General features: G+C 56.4%; 1 protein-coding gene across 2 annotated transcripts in view; it reads left to right on the forward strand.

The window, feature by feature from the left end:
- The window catches only part of BMP7 (bone morphogenetic protein 7), a 90,486-nt gene extending 71,330 nt beyond the window's left edge, over positions 1-19,156 (forward strand). The window contains exons 4-7 of one of the 2 annotated variants that reach the window (XM_058562425.1): positions 4,062-4,259; positions 12,322-12,398; positions 13,941-14,051; positions 17,097-19,156. In XM_058562425.1, the coding sequence (XP_058418408.1) occupies positions 4,062-4,259; positions 12,322-12,398; positions 13,941-14,051; positions 17,097-17,246 (536 nt within the window). In that variant the 3' untranslated portion in view covers positions 17,247-19,156. The remainder of the gene's footprint in view (positions 1-4,061; positions 4,260-12,321; positions 12,399-13,940; positions 14,052-17,096) is intronic. The other variant, XM_058562426.1, reaches the window with a different exon arrangement.
- Positions 19,157-21,730: the final 2,574 nt, after the last annotated feature.

Below are 21,730 nucleotides of genomic sequence, written 5' to 3' on the forward strand. Positions count from 1 at the left end.
ACTGCTGTTTCCTTGTAGTTTTCCATGTCCCTGTTTTTTGTTGTTGAAGGTAAGTGTCTGCTATGGTGTCGTTCAGCCTTTAGGTTGAAAACCTTAATCTTTTCTCAAATGTGGTGACAGAAGGGGAATGATCCATACCTGCCCTCTGAGTGCCTGCTCTGTGCCAGGCCCAGGATGGCTTGTTGCCATGTTCTCTAGTCCTCAAGCCTCTAAGAAAAGGGCAGGAACAACCCGAAATGACAGCTCAGACTAAACAATCAAGGGGGTTTATTTGTCTTGGTGGTTGGGGCAAGACACGAGCTTCAGGACTGGTTTGATCCAGTTGCTCAGTGATGTCACCAGAGACCCTGTGTCTGTCTGTCTCTCTGTTCTTCCTTCCACCAGATCAGCCCCATTTGAAAATGTGGTCCACGTGTGGTCACCAGATGATGGCTGTTTCTGGGGCTCCATCCATCCCTCCTCCCTCAATCCTGTCTAGGGAGAGAGAAGGTTGCTCTGGACACTAGACTGGGAAGGTTCTTTTCCAGAAACTTCCAGAACACCTCTCCTCCATTCATTGGCTAAATTGCGTCATGTGCCATCCCTGAACCAATCATTGTAGCCAGAGGGTTAGTTGCCACATATTGGACCACAGGCCCCACCATTGTGGCCAGGGCAGGGTCAGCTAAGGCACAGCTGCGAAATGAAAATTGGCTTGGGTACCAAGGAAAGGGGGGCATGGGTGAGACGAACGATATCACCCCCATTTTACAGATGAGAAAACTGAGGCCCCAGCACACAGTCTCACCTCCCTCAGCCCACACAGGCAGGTCGGCGGTGGATGTGGGTTAAAACCCCCGGAGACCCTCTTCTCTCCCCTCTGTCTGTCCATTTCTCAGCTGAGGCTGTGGGTCCCGGACCTGGCTGTCCTGATGGCTGTGGGAGGGAGCTAGATGCCCCTCCCAGGGGCGCAGAGGCTGCTCCTGTGCCTGGGTTTGCTGTCTCTGGAACAGCATCAGGTTTTCAGGCAAGGCATTTTTATTTTGCCCTAAAAGCCTTCCAGGGGGGAAACGACTCCTAGGGGCTCAGCTTTAATGGTTTCTTTTATAGCATTGTTCGAATTATAGATGGGTGAACTCGAGGACACCCCAGCAAGGAATGCAGGAGAGCCGAGCGTTAAAAGGAGTTAAGGTAGAATAGTGGTGGACAGGGAGGTTTGCTCTTTAAGCATTAGTTGTTAAAAAACCACAACGAACCCCCTGGTGCTGATCCGGTCCTCGGGAGGCTGGTTTCTCGACTTGCGGTCCGTCTGGGGGGCTCCCGGTGAAGTTAACTCCAGATGCGGATGGGCCCAGGGCCTCCAGAAGCACCGCTTCCGCTGGCGTCTGACCCCCTCGCCTAACTTGGGGTGTCATATGTCGCGGTCACACAGCCTGACCTGAGTTCAAATTCTGCTCTGTAGCTTCCAAGCTGGGTGTCCTTGGCAGGTTATTCAGCCTCTCTGAGCTGTTCTGTCATGAGTGAGATAGGCCTTCTTTGTCCTGTCTCTTGCTTTCTTTCTTTGGAGTATTCACCACCACCAGACGTGACATTAAATGCATATTGGCCAGTGGCCTCATCATTGCCGGAGCCGACAGACAGCCCGTCCTTGACCCCCATCACACCTGATCCATCGGCAGAGCACAGGACACGGTGACTGCTCCATCCGCTTTGTCCCCCTGGTCTCCAGGACCCCATATCGTCTTGGTGTCCTCCTTCCTCCTGCCCGAGCTTCTTCCAGATCCTTCCAGACCCTTCCCCACTGGCACTCCTGTGAAGCCTCTGCCAGATCCCTCTGTCCTCTCAGTGGTGGAGACGGGCGCCTGGGCTCAGCTCTCAGCAGCATGCTCTCCCCAGGTGAGCTCGTCCAGTCTCCACGCCGGCCCAGACCGCTGCCCTGAGCCGGTATTTATCGAGCACTTTCAATGTGCACAGCGTTGCTCTGAGGAGCATCTGTGCGTTGAGTGGCAGAGGCTGGACTTGAACCCAGGAAGGCTGGCACTGGGCCAGAGCCCGTCTGCCTTCCAGGTGTGTCTCCCCTGGACCAGGAGCCACGCCCAGGCTGGGACGTTCCGCTGCCCACCTGCCAGCTTCCCTTGGTGTCAGGTGGCGATTCCGGACAGCAGCGGCTAAACCACACTGCACTTCATCTCCCCTCCCCTCCCCGCTGTCCCTGCCCCCGCCTTGCTTTCTCTGCCCCCCTTCTAATGGGCGCTCCGGCCAGAGCGTGAGAGTCACTCACGTGGGACCCTGCACTTCTCACACCTTTTACATCCAGTCCCTCCACAAATTTTGTCCGTTTTCCTTTCAAAATATACCCAGGATTGGTTGTTTTCCTGGTTTGGATGTCTGCTAGTTATGCGACCGTTGGGGGAAACTGTGTGAAGGGTACATGGAACCTCCCTGTACACTTTTTCCTGCAACTTCATGTGAATCTGTAATTATTTCAAAACAAGACGTTAAAAATAAAATAAGTTCTCGGGCCAGCCCTGGTGGCCTAGTGGTTAAGTTCGGCGCGCTCTGCTTCTGCGGCCCGGGTTCGGTTCCCGGGTGTGGACCTACACCACTTGTCTGCCAGTGGCCGTGCTGTGGTGGCGGCTCACATACAAAAAAAGGAAGATTGGCAGCAGATGTTAGCTCAGGGCGAATCCTCCTCAGCAAAAAAATTAAGTAAGTTCTAAAGATAGATTTAAAAATGAACTATCAAGGATCGAGCCATTCCTGGCCGACTCGGCTCCCACCGCCGGGTCCAGGTCCTTCTCCCTGGACTGGTCAGTCGCCTCTGCCTGGTCTGCGCTTCCATCCTTGACCCCTACAGTCCAGTCTCCTGGGACGGCCTGAGGTGATTTCACAAACAGCTCAAGCTGCCACTCCTCGGCTCCAACACCCCGTGGTTTCCATTCCTAACGAGTGTCCGAGTGTCCCGGGGCGGCCGTAACACAGTGCCACGGACTGGGGGCTAAAACAACAGAGCTTTATTCTCCCACGGTCTGGAGGCTGGAAGTCCGAAATCAAGGCGTCCCTGGGCTGCGCTCCCTCCGAAGGCTCCAGGGAAGGGTCCCTCCTTGCCTCTTCCAGCATCTGGTGGCTCTTGGTGTTCCTTGGCCTCCGTGTTCAGATGGCCGTCTTCCGTGTGTGTGTGCGTGCGTGCGCCTCTGTGTCTTCACATGGCCTTCTTCTAAGGACACCGGTCACTCGCCTGGCGCCCACCCTAATCCAGTATGACCTCATCTTAATTAATTACATCTACAAAGACGCTATTTTTTAATAAGGTCACCTCCTGAGGTTCTGGGTGATGAATTTGGGGGGACACCGCAACCCAGTACCCAGGAAAGCTTGCTGGTGCCCACAAGACCCTGTGTTATTCGTGTCCCCTGTGGTCCCCCACCACTTACCCTCTGACCCCACCACCCCTGTCACCCCCAGTCTCTGCTCCCACCAGGCGGCCAGTATCTTCTGCTCCTTGAACACACCCACCTCGCTCCCGCCTCCGGTCACTTGCCTTTGCAGTGTCCTCTGCCTGCAATGCCTGCTCCCCAAATACTCACGTGGCTCCCTCCCTCGCTGTTACCCAGTTCTCTCCTCAAGTGGCCCCTCCGCACAGAAGGTGGTGGTCATCAGGGCTGCTTGTGACTGTCCCCACCCTCCTTGGCACCAAGCAGGATTGCCCCCACCCCTTGAAAGTAGGTGGGCCACGTGACCTGCCCCGGCCAATGAAATGTGAGTGGAACTTCCCCTAGCCCGTCCTTCCGCAAGCCTCAGCCGGCTCTGCCCCTCCTCCGCTTCGTTTTGTCCACACACGTCACCACGGGCTACCTGCCTCCTGCCCCACCGGCTCGCAGAGGACAGGGGGTTTTCTCCCCGTGGTTCCCTGCTGTGTCCCAAGCTCCTACCACAGCCTGGCATGGAGTGAGTGCTGAACACATGCGTGCTGGGTGGACGAGAAACAGACGTGTGAGTGAACTGGGAGGCGTGGATGGAGTCACCCGCTGACCGCCCCTCCTGTAACCGCTCTTCTCTGCGTTTGGCTGCTTCCGGTCTAGGGCAGAGCATCAACCCCAAGTTGGCGGGTCTGATCGGCCGGCACGGGCCCCAGAACAAGCAGCCCTTCATGGTGGCCTTCTTCAAGGCCACCGAGGTCCACCTCCGCAGCACCCGCTCCACGGGGGGCAAGCAGCGCAGCCAGAACCGCTCCAAGACACTCAAGAGCCAGGAGGCCCTGCGGGGGGCCAACGTTGCAGGTACGCCCGGGTGGGGGTTAACACACAGAGCCCCGCGGGACCCCAGCAGGGGAGGGACATGACGTCCGTTCACGTGCTGCGCAGATGGTTCTGGAACCAGTGCAGCAGGAAGCAAACCCCAGAAAATCCCGTCCTGCACAGAGCTCACCCTCTTCATTGTGTAAAAGTCACAGGTTCATTTAGAGATGCAAGCAGCAAAACATTAATGTAACAAGGTGCCAACCATGTAAATTTCTGAAGAGACAAAACCATGGCTACAAATAAGTGAGAGAAAACTGTAAAGGCGTGCGTGGGAAGGCTCCACACCAACCGAGGGGCGCTGCTTGGGGAATGGGGAGGAGGAAAAATGGGGGAGTTTGCTGTGTCTTTAGTTTTGTTTCTTAAAGTGAAAAACATTTGAAACTCATGGCACATTCTAATATGTGTTGAATATGGGTGGCGGGTTTTTTGTGGAGACTGCATGGCTCTGGGTGGGTCCTGAGCAGGAATGGTCTGAGGCTCCAACCAGCCCCGCTGGCCGCGTTGGGAGCTCGGAGCTGAGCTCGTCGGCACCCTGGCTCCTGGGCCTGGGGTTGGTCGGAGGAAGCCTGGAGCGGGAGCATGGGGGTACTTAGAAACATGGCGGTGAGGCGGCAGTGCAGCCCCACCCCAGATTAACCTGATGTTGTCAAGAGCTTTCGCCTTCCCAGCCAATTCTGAAATTTCTGTTCATTTTCCTTTTCGAGACAAAAGGAGGGTATGGTTGCTATGGTTGGTGCTGTTTCTAAGAGCAGGGCTTCCTGCCCCCAGGGACGCCCCAGGGGCCCTCGGATGGACTTTCGTGGGTGCGTGTGGCTCCAGGGTCTGTGGGCAGGGATTCTGGGGGATTCTTTCTGGCAGGTGCATCCATTCTGTTTTAGGTTTCTCAAAGGGGTCTGTGATCCCCTAAATTGAAAACCAACTGAATCCTTTAGTTCGTATTGGGAGGCTCCTCTGCGCCGGGCTCTTGGGGGCCGGGGTTCAATGTTGAAAGCCCAGCGGTGGTCTGCCCTCATGGAGCTCATTCAGCACGGGCAGGAGGTGGCCATCATTCACAGCCACACTAACAGGCCTGAGAGTCGGGGCGTGGGGACTAGGGATGCACCCATTCACCCATTCGAGGGCTGGTTCAGAGAAGACGTCCCAGCTGAGAGCTCGGACGAGCAGGTGCCCGCGAGGCCAGGCTGGGTCGGCTTGAGACGGGTGCTCCGGGCAGTGGGCCTGGCAGGTGTGGGGCCTGTGATGGGAGGGTGAGTGGCACCTTTGAGGGGAGAGGAAGGGCCGTGTGGCTGTCGGGGGAGGGTGGGCGGGAGAGGTGAGCAAAGTCTAGTGTCTTCTTGGGAACCGCATCCACATCCTGGTGTGGGGTAGGGCTGATAAGATCATTTTGGCTGCTCTGAGAATGGGGGGAGCAGGGCGGGGCGCTCAGGGAGGGTCAGACTAGGGAGACTTGCTGGAGGCCTTTCCACATCAACCAGGAGGACGTGCTGGCAAATTCCATCCCAGTAAAGACTCCCGTGTCCTGGAGGTCTGCCAGCTGTACCTCGGCTATGCAAGGGGAGGGGCCCGGCCTTAAAGCCTTAGAATCCGACACCCAATTTCCCCACCTCGTCCTCACCAAACCCCCATCGAGTCTCCATTTACATCACCCCCAGGACAGGGCTCTCACTACCGCACAGGACAGCTGTTCCACCTCGCCGGGAATCTACCTCCTTCCCATGGATTTCTGCTTTCTGGCGCTGTTTGAAGTTCATCTAAACCCTGCCTGGAAGTTTAATAATTAAAAAAATGCCGAGGCCTGGGCCCCACCGCGGGTCTGTAAACCAGCATCTCTGAGGGTGTGGGTGTGTGCACGCACCCGCCCGTTTGAAGTGCTTCACCTCCCGTGATGGGCCGGGAACGCTGCCGTGGGGCCGCACAAGTTGATCCTCTCTGACCCGGCAGCTCTGTGTGTCGGAGGGACACACGCTCCGGCCCACCACCTGCCGCGGGGCTTTCTATCCTGCAGGCTAACCGACCCCTGCCAGGGCCTCCAGCTGCTCTTCAGGTGGTGTGGTCTGGGGGTGGGAAACTGGGTCCCTGGCTGCCTCCCACTTCCTCCTCCCCGCCCGCGTTTGGACCCACCTCCCTGGTAATTAGCTGCCTTCCCTAGGTGACCTGTGGGGGCGGGAGCTGAGTCCCAGAGCCCGTTGTAACTTGTTAGAGGCTCCGGCGGGGGCCCGTGGAGGTGGGTGAAGCAGCCTGGCCCCCTGCTCGCTGGCCCACTGTTGCGTGCGCTGGGTGGGGCAGGACTGGAGGGACTGGGAGCTGGGTGTCTACCTCCAGAGCATCTCCTTTCTTTCCTCTCCTCAGCTTTCTGCTAATAAGGGGTCATAGTGAAAAGGGACTTCCGACCACTTTCCCCGGAGCAGCCACACTGCAAGGGGGCCTGGAGGCGCAGTGCTAGTGTCTGGGGTCCCTGACGGCAGGGCCACTGCCCACCCCACACTTGTATGCCCACTGCTGGCTTCATGAGCTTCTCACAGCCTCAGTCTGTTGGGCCTTGGGTTCCAACGTTAAACCACATGTCACTGCTTTGCTTTCAGTCGGGGTTGGGAAAAGTGGCACTCAGGCTGATGCTTGCCCTTCCTCTGCTGGTGGCAGACATTGCTAATCAATCGTGGCACTTTCTTTCTCACTGAGCCCTCACGTAGCGTCAGATCCTCCTTTACTCGGGGCACCAAGCAGCTGGCAGTGTTGGCCCTCGGCACGAAGCTTCTTTGCCACGTCCCTGGCCCAAGCTAACGTGCTCAGACCTTTGTGTCGTTCAGGCTGCTTCGCAAACATCACTGGGCTGAGGGATGCTCCTTCCCTGCCTCCCCCCTCCACCTCCCTACAGGGAAGAGGGAGAAGGAGGCTTGTGAATTGAGGTTGCTCCCTGCGGCCTCAGGCGTCGCCACAGCGATGGAGGCCGTCCTGGATTCCCACCCAGTGCATTCCAGACGGTACAGGGAATAGTCCAGTAGATTTCTCCAGCTCTTCTCTTGTGATTCCCTTGATCTTCACATGCTAATGGCCACCTGGCCCTGCAGAGGCCCTGCCACCCTGCAGCTGGTTCTGTCTCTCACAGGCCTCGGGCTACCAGGCCTGGAGGTGGGGTCCCCATTGCTGCTCCGTCCTCCCTAACCTGCCCTGACCCCCAGCCTTGGAGCTCAGCCAGTGAAGTGGACCGTGCTGCTCCACACACTGCCCGCGCTGGCCCTGGCTCCTGCCTCCTCGTTCCTGGGGGCTCCGGTGCCCGGCCCTCTGTCCCGCTGTCCACTGCTCCTCCTCACGGAGGGCCCCTCCTCTCCACCCCTCTGCATCCTCAGCCTGGGACGCTCCTCCCTTGGATGCCTCCCTGGCCTGCTCCCTCACTCCCTTTTGGTTCTCACACAGATGTCGCTTCCTCAGAGGGGCCTTCGTTTGCATCACATCACACGGCTCCCCCCAGCGCACCCTACCTGTCCATCCGTCCCCCTGTCCTCCCGTCCTCCCGTCCCCCTGTCCTCCCATCCCCCGTCCCCCTGTCCTCCCATCACCCTGTCCTCCCATCCTCCTGTCCTCCCATCCCCTGTCCCCCGTCCTCCCGTCCCCCGTCCCCCTGTCCTCCCGTCCCCCGTCCCCCTGTCCTCCCATCCACCTGTCCTCCCGTCCCCTGTCCCCCTGTCCTCCCATCCCTGTCCTCCCGTTCCCTGTCCCCCTGTCCTCCCATCCCTGTCCTCCCGTCCCCCTGTCCTCCCGTCCCCCTGTCCTCCCGTCCCCTGTCCCCCTGTCCTCCCATCCCCCTGTCCTCCCGTCCCCCGTCCCCGTCCTCCCATCCCCCTGTCCTCCTGTCCCCCGTCCCCTTGTCCTCCCGTCCCCCGTCCCCCTGTCCTCCCATCCCCCTGTCCTCCCGTCCCCTGTCCCCCTGTCCTCCCATCCCTGTCCTCCCGTTCCCTGTCCCCCTGTCCTCCCATCCCTGTCCTCCCGTCCCCCTGTCCTCCCGTCCCCCTGTCCTCCCGTCCCCTGTCCCCCTGTCCTCCCATCCCCCTGTCCTCCCGTCCCCCGTCCCCGTCCTCCCATCCCCCTGTCCTCCTGTCCCCCGTCCCCCTGTCCTCCCGTCCCCCCGTCCCCCTGTCCTCCCGTCCCCTGTCCCCCTGTCCTCCCATCCCTGTCCTCCCGTCCTCCCGTCCCCCCGTCCCCCTGTCCTCCCGTCCCCTGTCCCCCTGTCCTCCCATCCCTGTCCTCCCGTCCTCCCCGTCCCCCCGTCCCCCTGTCCTCCCGTCCCCCGTCCTCTCGTCCCCCATCCTCCCGTCCCCCCGTCCCCCTGTCCCACTGTCCTCCCGTTCCCCTGTCCTCCCATCCCCCGTCCCCCTGTCCTCCCATCACCCTGTCCTCCCATCCTCCTGTCCTCCCCTCCCCCTGTCCTCCCATCCCCTGTCCCCCTGTCCTCCCATCCCCCGTCCCCCGGTCCTCCGGTCCCCCGTCCTCCCATCCCCCTGTCCTCCCGTCCCCTGTCCCCCTGTCCTCCCATCCCTGTCCTCCCGTCCCCTGTCCCCCTGTCCTCCCATCCCTGTCCTCCCGTCCCCCTGTCCTCCTGTCCCCCTGTCCTCCCGTCCCCTGTCCCCCTGTCCTCCCATCCCCCTGTCCTCCCGTCCCCCATCCCCGTCCTCCCATCCCCCTGTCCTCCTGTCCCCCGTCCCCCTGTCCTCCCGTCCCCCCGTCCCCCTGTCCTCCCGTCCCCCCGTCCTCCCGTCCCCCCGTCCCCCTGTCCTCCCGTCCCCCTGTCCTCCCATCCTCCCGTCCCTCTGTCCTCCCCTTCCCCTGTCGTCCCATCCCCCTGTCCTCCCGTCCTCCTGTCCTCCCTGGCTCTTCTCCACGGTGCTCATCTTGACAGCGTGTGACTGGTCGGTTGACTGTCTGGCTCTCTCGCTGGAAGAGAAGTCGCGCCATGGCAGGGCTCTGTTTGGTTCACACCTGTAGCTCCAATGCCTGAAACAGTAGACACTCAGTGCAGTTTGTGTGCATGAATGAATGAATGAATGGTGCGCCAGGCGCCCAGGTAGTGAGGGCCGAAGACGTCGGAAGGCGAGTGCTCCCTGCCCCAGCCTGGGGCGGTTGCCGGTGCCCCATCGCCCCCTCACTCAGGTCGTCTCACTGGTTTTGAGGTCTCCTAGGAGCCAGGTTCCCTCCCATAAAGACCACAATTCTGTCGTAATCAGTTAAGTGTAATTTTCTCATTGGTTTGTATATCTTTAAAAATTGCTTTTCTGAACTATAGACATAAAGATCTGTATAAAATTAGGGATATTCGACAATGCTGATGAAAGTGGAAGTAGCCTGAGATCGAACCCACCCCGCCAGGAACACTGTTTATCTTGGACCTAAGTGTTTCCGGAAAACCGGCAGGAGACCATCTTCTGATTCCCGCTGCACCCTCCACTCTCCCCACTTCCAGCCCCCTTCTCCCCAACCCCATTCTTCTTTCTCTTTCTTTCTCCTTCCCGCCCTCACTCCCCTCCCCTCCATGTTGAGGGTTTCCGGGACGACGTGATGTCCAGTGTGTGCCAGAGGAGGCCTCTGACTTGCAGTGGATGGTCACTAGGTTTATGGATACGAAATGAGCTCGCTACACAACTCCTACCACACCCATGTTACAGATGAGGAAATTGAGGCCCAGGGAAGGGAAGTCAGCCGTGTCCTTCTTATCTGACCGTTTCTTGTTAACCTAGAAGCCGTGCAGATAGAATTCCTGTGAATCAGGGGAAAGCAGAACATGGCGGGGCGGGGAGGTTCACCTTTTGCCGAACACCAGGATGGCATGTCAGTGGGTTTGGAGGAGCCGGTCTTTAACTCCGAATGGTCAAAGGGTAGGCGTGTAAATGAAGGATGTGTGGATGTTTAAACATCCCTGACGGGTGGCTGGAAGGATAATAAATAGCAAGTCACCATGAGCTAAGCGCGGTGCTAAACTGACTTGAAGACTCAAGGCTGCCCTGGGAAGTGTGGGCACCCTCTCCCCACCCTGCAGACGAGGAGCTGAGGGTCTAGGAGAGCCGGGGGTTGGCTCCAGAGCTGCAGCGTCCCCCTTCCCGGGTCCTGACTCACTGGTCAAACTTCACTCGGGCTGGCGTGCTCCAGGGTCTACACCTGGGCTCAAGCCAACTACCAGTCCCACATCTGGATGACCCCTCACATGAACCTTCTGTGGGATGGTTTGGCTGCAAGTAAGAGAGATCCCAGATTAAATGGGCTTCAAGCATTAGGAACGTCGTCGGCTCCCAGAACCGAGGTTGTGTGGGCACGAGGGCTGGTTGATCCAGAAGTCAACAGCCTGGCTCTTTCCATCCGCACCCTGCCATCTGCAGTGTTGGCTTCATCTCAAGGCTACGGCTGGACATAGCCATTGAAGGCTCGCTCCTTTCTGTCCCCGGGCAACAGGAGGAAGACAGCGAGCATCTCTTCCTTTGGGTCTTTCTTAGGAATGAGGAAACTTCTTCCAGAAGCCCCCAGTGTGCCTCCACCTGTGTCCTGTTGGCTTGCACTGTATCGCTTGGCCCTATCTGAACCAGTCCTTACTCTGAGGACAGGATGTGAGCTGCTGAGGTTAGCCTGGGTTCTAAGCCAGTCACTGGCAAGGGCTGGGGTTGCCATGAGGGACCTCGGCCCGAGTCCAGGAGGGCCCCCCAGCAGGCCATCTGAGAAAGCCGACCAGGCAGTGGGAACTGGGTGCACCTGGGTGTCTCCAGGGCAAGGTCAGGGGAGCAGGTAACCCTGTTCATCTCCTGGGTCTTCCCCTCTCCTCTTCCTGTGCCCCTCACCACAGGTATTCATTACCTTCTGGGACACTTAAGCCTTGAGGGGATCAGAGCAGTGGACAGAAACTAAGGTGTTAACCCCTCCTTTATTTGTGTGTTCCTTCCACAAATATTGGTGGACACTGGGCTCTGCGGACCCCACGTGATCTCACAAGGCCTTTTTGAGTAGGTGACGTTGGAGCTGAGGCTTGACATACAAAGAATATGGGAAGGAGCAGTCCAGGTAGAGGAAACAGCAGGTACAAAGGCCCTGAGGTGGGGATGGGCTTGGCAGCACATTCACAGCACAGAAAGAAGGCTGGTGTGACTGGAGGTTGGTGGCTGATGGTTCAGGAGTCAGGGCCTTACAGGCCAAGGGCAGGAGTTGAGATATTGCTCTAAGTATGATAGAAAGCTCCTGGAAAGTTTTAGGTGGAGGTGAGACAGGTTGAGGTTAAGAAAAAAATCAACCCCTGTAGCTGAGGGGTAGAGGGAAGATTGTGCAGTGGCAACAGAGAGTGTGTGTTTGTCTATGTGTGTGTAAGAGAGAGAGAGAGGGAGTGAAAGAGACAGACAGAGATTTCTACATGTTTACAAGTGCTCGCCCCTAACCCAGTGCCTACAAACCTTACATACTTCTGGAAAACCCCAGGGCATAATTTCCGCTCCTCAAAGAAACCCCAGTAGTGTGTTTTTATGGAAGGTCAGTGGGATCTGCCCTCTGGTTTCTTCTTGGTGGTGGTGGTGGTGATGGGGGCTCTGTCCCAGGCCCCCTGTGCCCCTCTCGCCCCTCCAGTAGGCTGAGCATCGCGGGGTGAGCTGGCCTCACAAGGCGAGGTTGGCATTGGAAGCAGATCCCTCCAAGCGGGGCTTCTGCAGCTGGCGCTGTGGGGTGTGGATGGGGTTTGATTCTCTTACGTAATCCATGCAGATGTCAGCCTCCGAACCACACGAGTGTGTAAGAGAAACCAGTGTCCACAGAAGGATCCAGAAAGTGCTGTGACTAAGACTGCATGAGAGAGGGATGGGGCGCTGGCGCCGCCTCCCTTACAGAGGCCGTGGGCTGGACATGCAAATGAGCTTTAAGGCTACAGGTGCTCCGACGGCTCTTGTGTCAGAAATTGACCCTCCAGCTTTCTGAGTCCACCTGTGCTCCCATCACTGCCTTAGAATGAGGGAACTTTAATACGTGTGTATGTGTCCTTTTCCTCTCCCCGTTCCGCTCCTCTGTGTCCTCGTCAATGCAGAAAACAGCAGCAGTGACCAGAGGCAGGCCTGCAAGAAGCACGAGCTCTACGTCAGCTTCCGCGACCTGGGCTGGCAGGTAAGGGGTCAACTGGATCTCTTGGGTCTGGGCTCCCCCGTGGTCTCCCAGGGCGGCGGGGCTGTGTCCCAAATATGCACTGAGTTGTTTCCCGTCTATGTCAGTTAAGACTCTGGTGTCAAGTGTCCCAACTGGGGTAGGGGATTTAGATTAGGGGTACTGGGATGCCTCATGAAGCCCAAGAGCAGAACTGTGGTTGAGACTGAAACCAGAAGCAGGACCCCAAACACTTTGGACTCTGAACCTCATCCTCCACGTGAGCCCCATCTCCATCCCGCGGCTGGCTGCTTCTCTCAGACATGCCCAAGCCTGTGTGCTGGAATCCAGCTCCTGGGAGACCCAGCTCCCACAAGACCCAGCTCCCACCCTCTGCCCTGTCTGTCTCTCCTTCCCGCTTCTGTGGTTCAGATTCCCAGGGAAGGGACTGATTGGCCCAGCTCGGGTCAGGCGCTTGTTCCTGAACCAGTCAGTGGTTTTAGGGGCGGAGTCATGTCTAGGAACATGGCTGCCCCTGTGGAACCATTTGGATGGAGTGGGGCAAAAGACGAGGGATGAATCCTAGAAAAGGAGTGAGGATCATGGAATCTCACAACTATTTATGAGCTTCTACGACATTCTGGACCTCTCCAAGGCACTGGAGATGCAGCAGTGACATTGCAAAGTGACTGCCCTCGTGGAGCTCAGAGAGCCCCAGACAGAGCGTTGTCACAGGATCACCAGGGCCACTGGTTTTGTTCTCCCCTCAGCAAGCCTGTAGCTTATGGGCGAGTCCAGATTCTTCCCTGAGGATCTTCCCAAGTGCGCCCGGGGACTTGCACACACAGCCAGCCTGGAGCCCTCCTGCGATTCTGTCCTCACATTTATGACAGCACCCACGCTCGAAGAGCGCAGGGCTGTGCTTGGGTTCTGGTGCTGGAACAGAGCCCCAGTCTCCAGGGGCCTCTGCTGGAAGATTCTGTGGACTTGAGTCAATGAGGGGTGTATTTATTGCCAGCACGATATTTCTGTGCTCACCCAGCCCTAAAGGCCAGTGCAGCCACGTGCACCCCTTACAAGCAGCACGTGTACCAGGCACTGTGCTGGCTCGTCCACGCTTCATTTAATTCGCACCATTGTGGTTATTAGTCTCTCTCCCAGGCAGGTGAACTGAGGTGTGGAGGTTTTGTTTAAAGCAAACTGCCGATGTGCTACCCCCTAGTAGGGGTGAAGTTGATGCCAGCCCTGGTCACCCCTCTCCGTGCCACCTTCCAATAAAGCCACGCAGGTGTCCATTCCGGCCTCAGCCCAGACCCACAGTGGTCTTTCCATCATTTTGCGTTCTGTTGGGACCAGGAAAGGCTGCCACCCATTTCTCCCACCTCTGCAGGACCCCGGCTGCTCAGGAGTGGGTGGGCCGTGCCTTTGACCTCTGGGAGCACCAGAGTCGGGCCCACAGGAGGAGGGCTTCGGCGTGGAGGGCGGGACCCTATGGCTCACACTTCCTGTGTGGTTCCGGCTGCGGAGCTCACCACCCCCCTTCCCGCGCTCTCCACTCTCCCCCAGGACTGGATCATCGCGCCTGAAGGCTACGCCGCCTACTACTGCGAGGGGGAGTGTGCCTTCCCTCTGAACTCCTACATGAACGCCACCAACCACGCCATCGTGCAGACACTGGTGAGTGTGGCCTGCGTGCCCTCTGGGGTCTGGTCAGCTAGGGGGACCAAGGCCACCAGACCCTGCCTTGTGCTCCTTCCAGCTGGGGCCAGAGTAAACCTCTGCCCGAGGCCACGTCGGGACTCTCATGGGCCTTGGGCACTTCAGCTTTTGTGGGCCTTTCCTTCATAAAGAAAAGATTAAAAATCATACTTTACAACTGCGTTGGCATGAAGAAGTGTATACTCTTCGACTCTAAAGTTCATTTATTTCTCCTAATTTTAAAAGAAATGAGAACAGCTTCATGGGCTCCTGAAGGTGTCCTGGGCAGCGGTCACTGTGCCTAACGGCAAAGCCGGTCCCGGCCCTGCCTGTCGGCGGACCCTTGTTCTTGGCAGTCAGCTGTCTGCTCCGCGTCCAGCGTCTGGGCTTCCCCTGGGTCGGGGGGCTTGAGAGCTTTCCCCTCCCAGAGCTCATGTCTTTGCCCCCTAGCCTTGAACTTCGGTCATTCAGGGGTGTTTATTGAGCGTCCGCTGCATGTAGACCCTCTGCTGGGAGCTGGGGACACCGCAGGGGACAGCACAGACATGGTCCCTGCCCTCAGCCTCATTTTCCAGGGAGGGAATAGTCAAGGGAACAAATGAGGAAGCTTCAGAGACGGGGAGTGACGGGAAGATGGCAGCTGGATAACAGGATGGAGAGATGGGGGTCGCATTGGAGGATTCAGTGTGATGGTGAGATTAAAGCTCTCAACTCAGTGCCCAGCTTGGTGACACGTGCTCACCAGATGTTATTTTTGCTACTCTACCAATAACAATAGTGATCAGGGTTAGGGACTTTGTTCTTTAGTTTAGAATCTGAGGTTCAGGGACCTCAGTTATCTAGCTCCCTGCCATGAACATTATCTGGGCCTTTCCTGACAATGGGTCATCTTTCCTGGTTTGAATGCCTCTGGTGATGGAGAGCTCACTCCCCAGGGCCATCCCCCCTCTATCCCGCAGTTCTGTTTGTTACTGAGCTTTCTGCTTCTCTTGTTCAGTCATCTGCCTCCCCCTTCCCTGTCCCTGCCCCATGTGCTGCTGCTTGGAGGAAAAGCTCCCGTTCCTTTCATTTGGACCAGCTCTGCCCTTTGAGGGAAGGCGTCTTTTCTTTAGCATTGCTTTTCCAGAGCCCTCCTCCCCCAACAGTAAACTCCGAAGCCCTATTCAGGATTGAAAGTCGTTGAGCTGGAAATGGATAGTGCCCCCCAGCCTGTTCCTTGGCCTGGACCTATTCCCTGTGCCAGTGTCCCCCCTAAGGTCCTGCTCCGAGGACCCTGGGAGGTGACAAGGGGTCCTGTGACCCCGCCTTCAGGGCCCAGGAAGCCAGCTACCCTGTGACCACCCACTCATCTGTGTTTCACCAGAGAGCTCCAGGATCTGACGGGGGCTCTCCCATTATCCTCAAATGAGGGGTCTGTGGTCATGTTTTAAAGGGGAGTGAATCCTTGCCTTCTAGAGAGTCCTAGTGAAATACTTCCAGAAGAAATGAGCTGACATCTGGGATTTGCTTTAAAATTATTCAAGAGCACAGGAGATGGGGGAAGGTTTAGATTTGTAGGGTTTGTCCATAATAAAAAATTTAAAAAGTGTGCTGGCTTAGGTCAGAGGTCACAGACTGGGGCCTTGTGAGCAGAGGGTCATCCACAGACTGCCTTCGCTTGGCACATGTGGTGTGTTGGAAACCTGGAAGTTTCACATAAAAACAAAACAGAACCGAATCCCTGGCCTGTCCTGAACACTCGGCGCATCTGATCTCACTGCCTTTGGTTGGCTGCGGTCATCTTGTGGCCTTCTCCCTTTAGTTTGCCCCAGTCCTCACTATTCCCTACTGTCCTTCTCCCAGGCTGCTTCACTCGTCAGTGGTGCTTGTGTGGCCCCTGCAGGCACTTGAGTTTCTTTGCCCTCTGACCCTCGTCCTCTGTAAAGTGCACAGGAGCCCACGTGCAAGGAGCAGTAACCTGAGCGACTGGACGGCTTCTTTCTGCCTTCTTACTCTCTGGACCTCCTGCTTTCCTGTTGACGTCCACTCAAGTGTTTGCCCAAATTCTTTTCTTCTTCTTTGATTGCTCAAGAGGCAGGATAGTCTAGTATAGTCTGGTCCTGCACCATCCGGTACAGTAACCACTTCTCTGTGTGGCTTGAAGCGTGGCCAGACCAACTCGAGATGTTTTGTAAATATAAAATACACACCGGGTTTTGAAGACTTAGTACAAAAAGGTAAAATATCTCATTAATAATTTTTTTATTTTAAGTATATGTTGAAATGATAATATTTTTGAAGTGCTGGGTTAAATTAATTTCACCTGTTTCTTTTCCATCTTGTTAAATGTGGCTACGAGAACGTTTTAAATTACGCGTGTGACTTGCATTATATTTTTCTTGGACGGGACAGGTCTAGCCCAGAGGTCAGCAGCTTTTCTCTGCAAAGGGCCAGAGAGTAAATATTTTTGACTTTGAGAGTCATAAGGTCTCTGTTGCAACTATTCAAAAGCAGCCATAGACGCTAGGTAAATGGATGGGCGTGGCCGTGTGCCAATAAAACTGTGCACAAAAACACGTGGGGGGAATTAACCTGCGGGCGAACCTGGTTCAGCCCAGTGGTCTCAACTTGGGGCATCTTGCCCCTAGGGCAAATATGACATCTGGAGACGTTTTTGGTTGTCATAATTGGGGGTTGGGGGTGAGTGCTCTGACTTCCAGTGGGCAGAGCCCGGAGGTGCTGTTCAACATCCTGCAGTGCACAGGACAGCCTCGCACCAGGGAGTGACCTGGCCCCAAAGTCTGATCTGGCCACTCACTTCCCAGCTGTGTGCTGTGTAGACCTCTGTGCTCTGGTTCCCTTGTCTGTAAAACAGGGCAATCCCAGAACTGAGTGAGTTCTCTGGAACGTGCTTAGAACTGGGAGTGCTTGGGGACGGTCACCTACGGTCATTTGGCCCATACTGCACGTGTTCCTTATGGAAATAAGGCTGGGGGAGTGACTCACGGCTTCTCACCACTGCCGGCATTTGGGTGTGTGTTCCAGGTCCACTTTATCAACCCGGAAACCGTGCCCAAGCCGTGCTGCGCGCCGACCCAGCTCAACGCCATCTCCGTCCTCTACTTTGACGACAGCTCCAACGTCATCCTGAAGAAATACAGGAACATGGTGGTCCGCGCCTGTGGCTGCCACTAGCACCTCCTGGGAGCCAGACCCTCTGGGGCCATGTTCTCCGGGATCCTGGTCTCCCACCGCCCAGTGTCTCCCACCACCCGCCTTGGCAAGGCACAGCAGACCCGGCGCCTTTTCAAGACCCGCCCGCCCCTCCCCAACCTTAGTGGTGTAGGAGAATTAAGGGATTTGAGAGGCAAATGGCTTTTGATCAGTTTTTCGTTGGCATCCTATGGACAAGATCCTACAAGCTGCTGCAGGCAAACCTAACAGGAAACAAAATATGTAAAGAAAAATGGCCCGGCCACGATCATTGGCCGTGAGTGTCAGCCGTGCACTGACTCGTCCCAGGGGAAATTGGGAGCGCCCTTCAGCCAGGCCACCCGGCAGCTAGCGGGGGGAGGGGGGCGCGGCGCGGGGTGGGCACGTTTGCGTCCGTGCTAGAGCAAAACCGAGTCGGAAGTTCCTGTAATAAATGTCACAATAAAACGAATGAATGAAAATGGTTAGGATGTTACACATATATTTTCCTAAACAACTTATCCCCATTTCTTGCTTGGCTCTGATGTCATAAACAGCAGCCGTGGCCGGCGGAGGGCGCAGAGGCCCCGTCCTCTGCAGCCCGCTGTCGGTCTGAGGCTCTCGGGCCCATGGTTTACGCAGACTTGCCCAAACCCGAGATTCGGCCGGGAGAGGGAAGGGCCAATTTCTGCTTGGAGGAGGGAGTGTGTTGTCCTTGAAGGAAAAATGTGTCCCGTCCTTCAGCTGGGGGTGTGATGGCAGGAATTAAAATAGGCCTGTCAAGCCCTGGGAGACGTTTGGAATTGGTTTTCCAGCTCTCCTCGAGGTAGGAAATCAATGGAACAGCGGAGAGGAGGGGGCCCGCGTTCAGGACAGAACTCGAAACTCGACCCTGAACTCCAGCCAACACGGCCCTATTTCCAGAAGCACGAAGGGAGCCTTGCCCTCGACAGGTGGGTGGGCAGGGGTCCTGTCCATCTCTGTGGGCCCCTCCCTTGTTCATTGATCTCGTCCTGAAGTCTGGGTTCTGACAAGGGCCTCCCCACGTGGCCACCTCTTTTCCTTTGCAGACCTCTACTGAGGCTCTGAAATGATTGGCTCCTTAAAGTAAGGGAAAGATGGCACAGTGGGAGGTCTGCTAGGTGCAGGGTGTGCTGGATGCGAATCTCAAATGGAAGGATCTAGAAGCCCTTCTGAAAGTGACACCTTAATCAAGGGTCCTGACTATGGGTGCCATTTCTGACATGGCTCTTGGCGCAAGCCTCCCTTGCCCTGGCCAGTGGGTCCCCTGAATGGTCGCACCCAGCCTCCAGCAGCCCACAAGGCGGTGGGGAGGCCCAGGCCGTCTGTTGTCCAGGCGAGGCTGTGGCCTCTGGAGTCCTGTCCAGTGGGGAACTGTTTCTCCACCTTGGTTAAGTTGGTTCCTAGAAACACTGGGGCCCTGTTTTTCTTTTCTTTTCTTTTTTTCTTCTTTAGTAGCTTGGGCTGCAGGCTTCACTCTGCCTGGTCGACGGGAAGAGTCTCTGTTTCTGTTATATTTTGTTTTGTCTGTTGGCAGATCTGGGGATTTGTGTGTGATTCGCTCTTGGTGCAAGTTTTCTCACTGCGTGGGCCCCAGCCGGCCTCTGGTTAGCACCATTTGTACATTGAAACATGTAAATAGTTGTTACGAAACAAAGAAATTATTTATGTCCATCTGAAGCTCTTGGACCCTCCTCAATCCCTTGTCTGGGACGATGAGCTCGCTTCCCTCCAAACTGTTTGTTTTCTTATTTAAGACTATTTATTAACGGTCGGACCAATGTACCTTCAGCTGTTGCATAGAGCAGTCCTCAGCAAAAATTCTGTACAAATAGACAAAATAAAGGGTTTTGACTTTGCAATAAAAGGCGACATTTGGTTCTGGTCCTTGGGCCTGTGTATGTCTGTGTGTGTTGTTTTTTCTCTCAACTCCTAGATGTTGGCGTTCTCGGTCTGCTAAGAGCTCTCCGTCTTGGCCCCCACCGTGAACACGCTGTTGATCATCCAGGCCCTGGGGAGAGAGGGGCGCTCATCAATATTTGGTGCAGCTGTGTGGGCTCGGAGCAGGAGAGATGGAATCAAACAACAAATGGGAGTTTGGTAGGCTCGACTACAAAGATCCTTGATTGAATTACAGTGCAGCTGTCAGCAGCTGTTTCAAAGAGGCGGGGGGTAAATTAGTTGTGTTTACTGCTAACATAGTTGAAAGATTTAGTCATCCCAATAAAACAGAGGCCCAAGAGAGAAGACAGAGGCGGGGGGAGTGTACACCCCAAAGCCGCCCAGGCCCTGGAGCCGACATTGTCCAGGGCACGCTATTTCTGTGGTTTGGGGCTGCTGTTGGCTCCCAGGTCCTGCCGTGGACGGCCCCCAGTGGGCCCGGGGAAGGCAGCCAGGGGCCTGCTGCCTGACTGTGCACCGAGCAGCCCTCAGCTGTGCAGCAGGGAGCAGCGTCTTGGTCCCTTTTCGCTTTGAAGTGCACACTCAGGTCACCTGATGGATGTTAGAATCCGGGCCCGTACTTGGCCAGGCTGCTCCCTCTTCCCCCATCGCCTCAAACAAAGCGGCCGCTCCTAACAACTTCCAGCCCCTGCGATTTCCAAACTCTCCTGTCATTGTCCTGACGTGCGACTTCGCTTTTGTTCTATTTCCAGGCCGAAGACCAGAGCCACAGACTGGAGGGCCAGATGCGGCCTGCAGACGTGTCTGATTCCCTCTGCACAGTGTTTATACGTTTTCTTAAAAGTGAATTTATTGCCAACATGTTTTTGAAAATCAGAAGATTGGGATGAAAAAAATCCCAAATTCTGGCTTCTCTTAAGAAGTTGGTAGATCTGGCCACTCTGGGCCCCACTCCTGCGTGGGAGCTCTTGGCTAGAGCCAGAGTAGTTGTTGCCACAGTCTCTGCTACCCGCTATTGCCTCTCTCACAAAGGGGCGAATGTCAGTTGCTGTTTTAAAAATTGTAGCCAGCTATTTATTGGTACCCATGGTACCCATGTCTCTATTAAGAGTAGGAAAGTAAAAGCTGAGAGGCCACACACTTGGGGAAGAGGAGGAGAGGACAAACGGTCTTGTTCGCCCCTGGCTCCTAGTTGGGCCCCTGTAGGCAGGTGTGTCTGTGGCTACAGCACCACGCATGGCCTCATCTTTTGCCCTCACCGTTCCCCCCTCCTGGTTTCCACCTCTCTTGCTCATTTTCTACCTTAGAGCATTTTTTCTTGCCTCTTCTCCCAATCCTGCCCACTGGGCACCTGAGTCAGGTACCCTTGTTCCCACTGCTTGCCCTGACATCACCACCAGCCACGCTGAGAGGGCACGGAGACGTGAAGGAATTGACTCAAAGTCACCGGCTGATGATTACTGGAACTGGAATTTGAGCCCAAGCCTGGGCCCCACCCCGGGCTCCCCGAGTTGGAATCTCCTGGGGCTGCTCGTGAGATGTGGGGATTCCCGGCCCCTAGCCCTGACCCCCGCGGCATCCTTCCCCAGTCCCGTGTGTCAGTCCCCGAGTGTGTGCCGAGTTCCTGGACCACACGCTCAGGCCTGGGGTGCCCCTCGTGCTGCTAAGCTGCTCCAGGGCCTTCCTCCGTGAGCGGATGCTGAACTCTCGGCGGCCCCCCGCTGGGGCCCGCGGCCTCCCGTGCTTTACAGTGGAGCCTGCCTCACCTCTGGCGGCTGCTCCGTTGCCTGGCGTGTGTGGACCTTGCTGGGAGGCCGGGAGGCTTGGCAGTGGTCACTGGGGCCACCTGCTCAGAAATTCCCTCACACACATGTTGAGTCCTTCCCTCTGTTCAGATCTTTTGGAGAAGCTGAGTGCATTAGTGTCCTGGGGCTGCCGTAACAAATTGCTACAGATGAGTGACTTAAAACCACAGATGTTTATTCCCACAGGTCTGGGGGCCAGAAGTCCAAATTCAGGGTGTCGGCAGGGCCGCGCTCCCCTCAGAGGCTCCAGGGGAGGACCCTTCCTTGTCTTCAGCTTCTGGTGGCTGCCGGCTTCCTTGGCTCGTGGCTGCATCACCCCAAACTCTGCTGTCATCTTCACACGGCTTTTTCCATTTTTCTATGTGTCTTTCCTTTGCTTGTCTCTTATAAGCCACTAGCCATTGGATTTAGGGTTTACCAGACAATCCAGGATGATTTCCTCATCTCAAGGAAACTTAATTAAGTAATTAATTAACTTAATTCCACCTGCAAAGACTTTTTTTCCAAATAAGGTCACATTCACAGGTACTAGGGATTCGGATGTGGACAGCTTTGCGGGGAGGGGGGGCCACCATTCGACACGCGACAGTGAGGTTACATGTCACTCTCCCCAGGACTTGTTCCCCTTTCCCGCTGCAGAATTTTGGGGCCTAACGGCACTTCCCACCCAGCCTCAGTTGGTCCTCAACCCTGCCGGCCGCCGTCCGTGCTTGTGGTGTGAGCACTGCAGCTCCTTGCCCTGTCCCGAGGCTGGAGAAG

This window comes from Diceros bicornis, chromosome 19 (assembly GCF_020826845.1).
Source record: "Diceros bicornis minor isolate mBicDic1 chromosome 19, mDicBic1.mat.cur, whole genome shotgun sequence".
In the NCBI taxonomy this organism is placed as follows: Eukaryota; Metazoa; Chordata; class Mammalia; order Perissodactyla; family Rhinocerotidae; genus Diceros; species Diceros bicornis.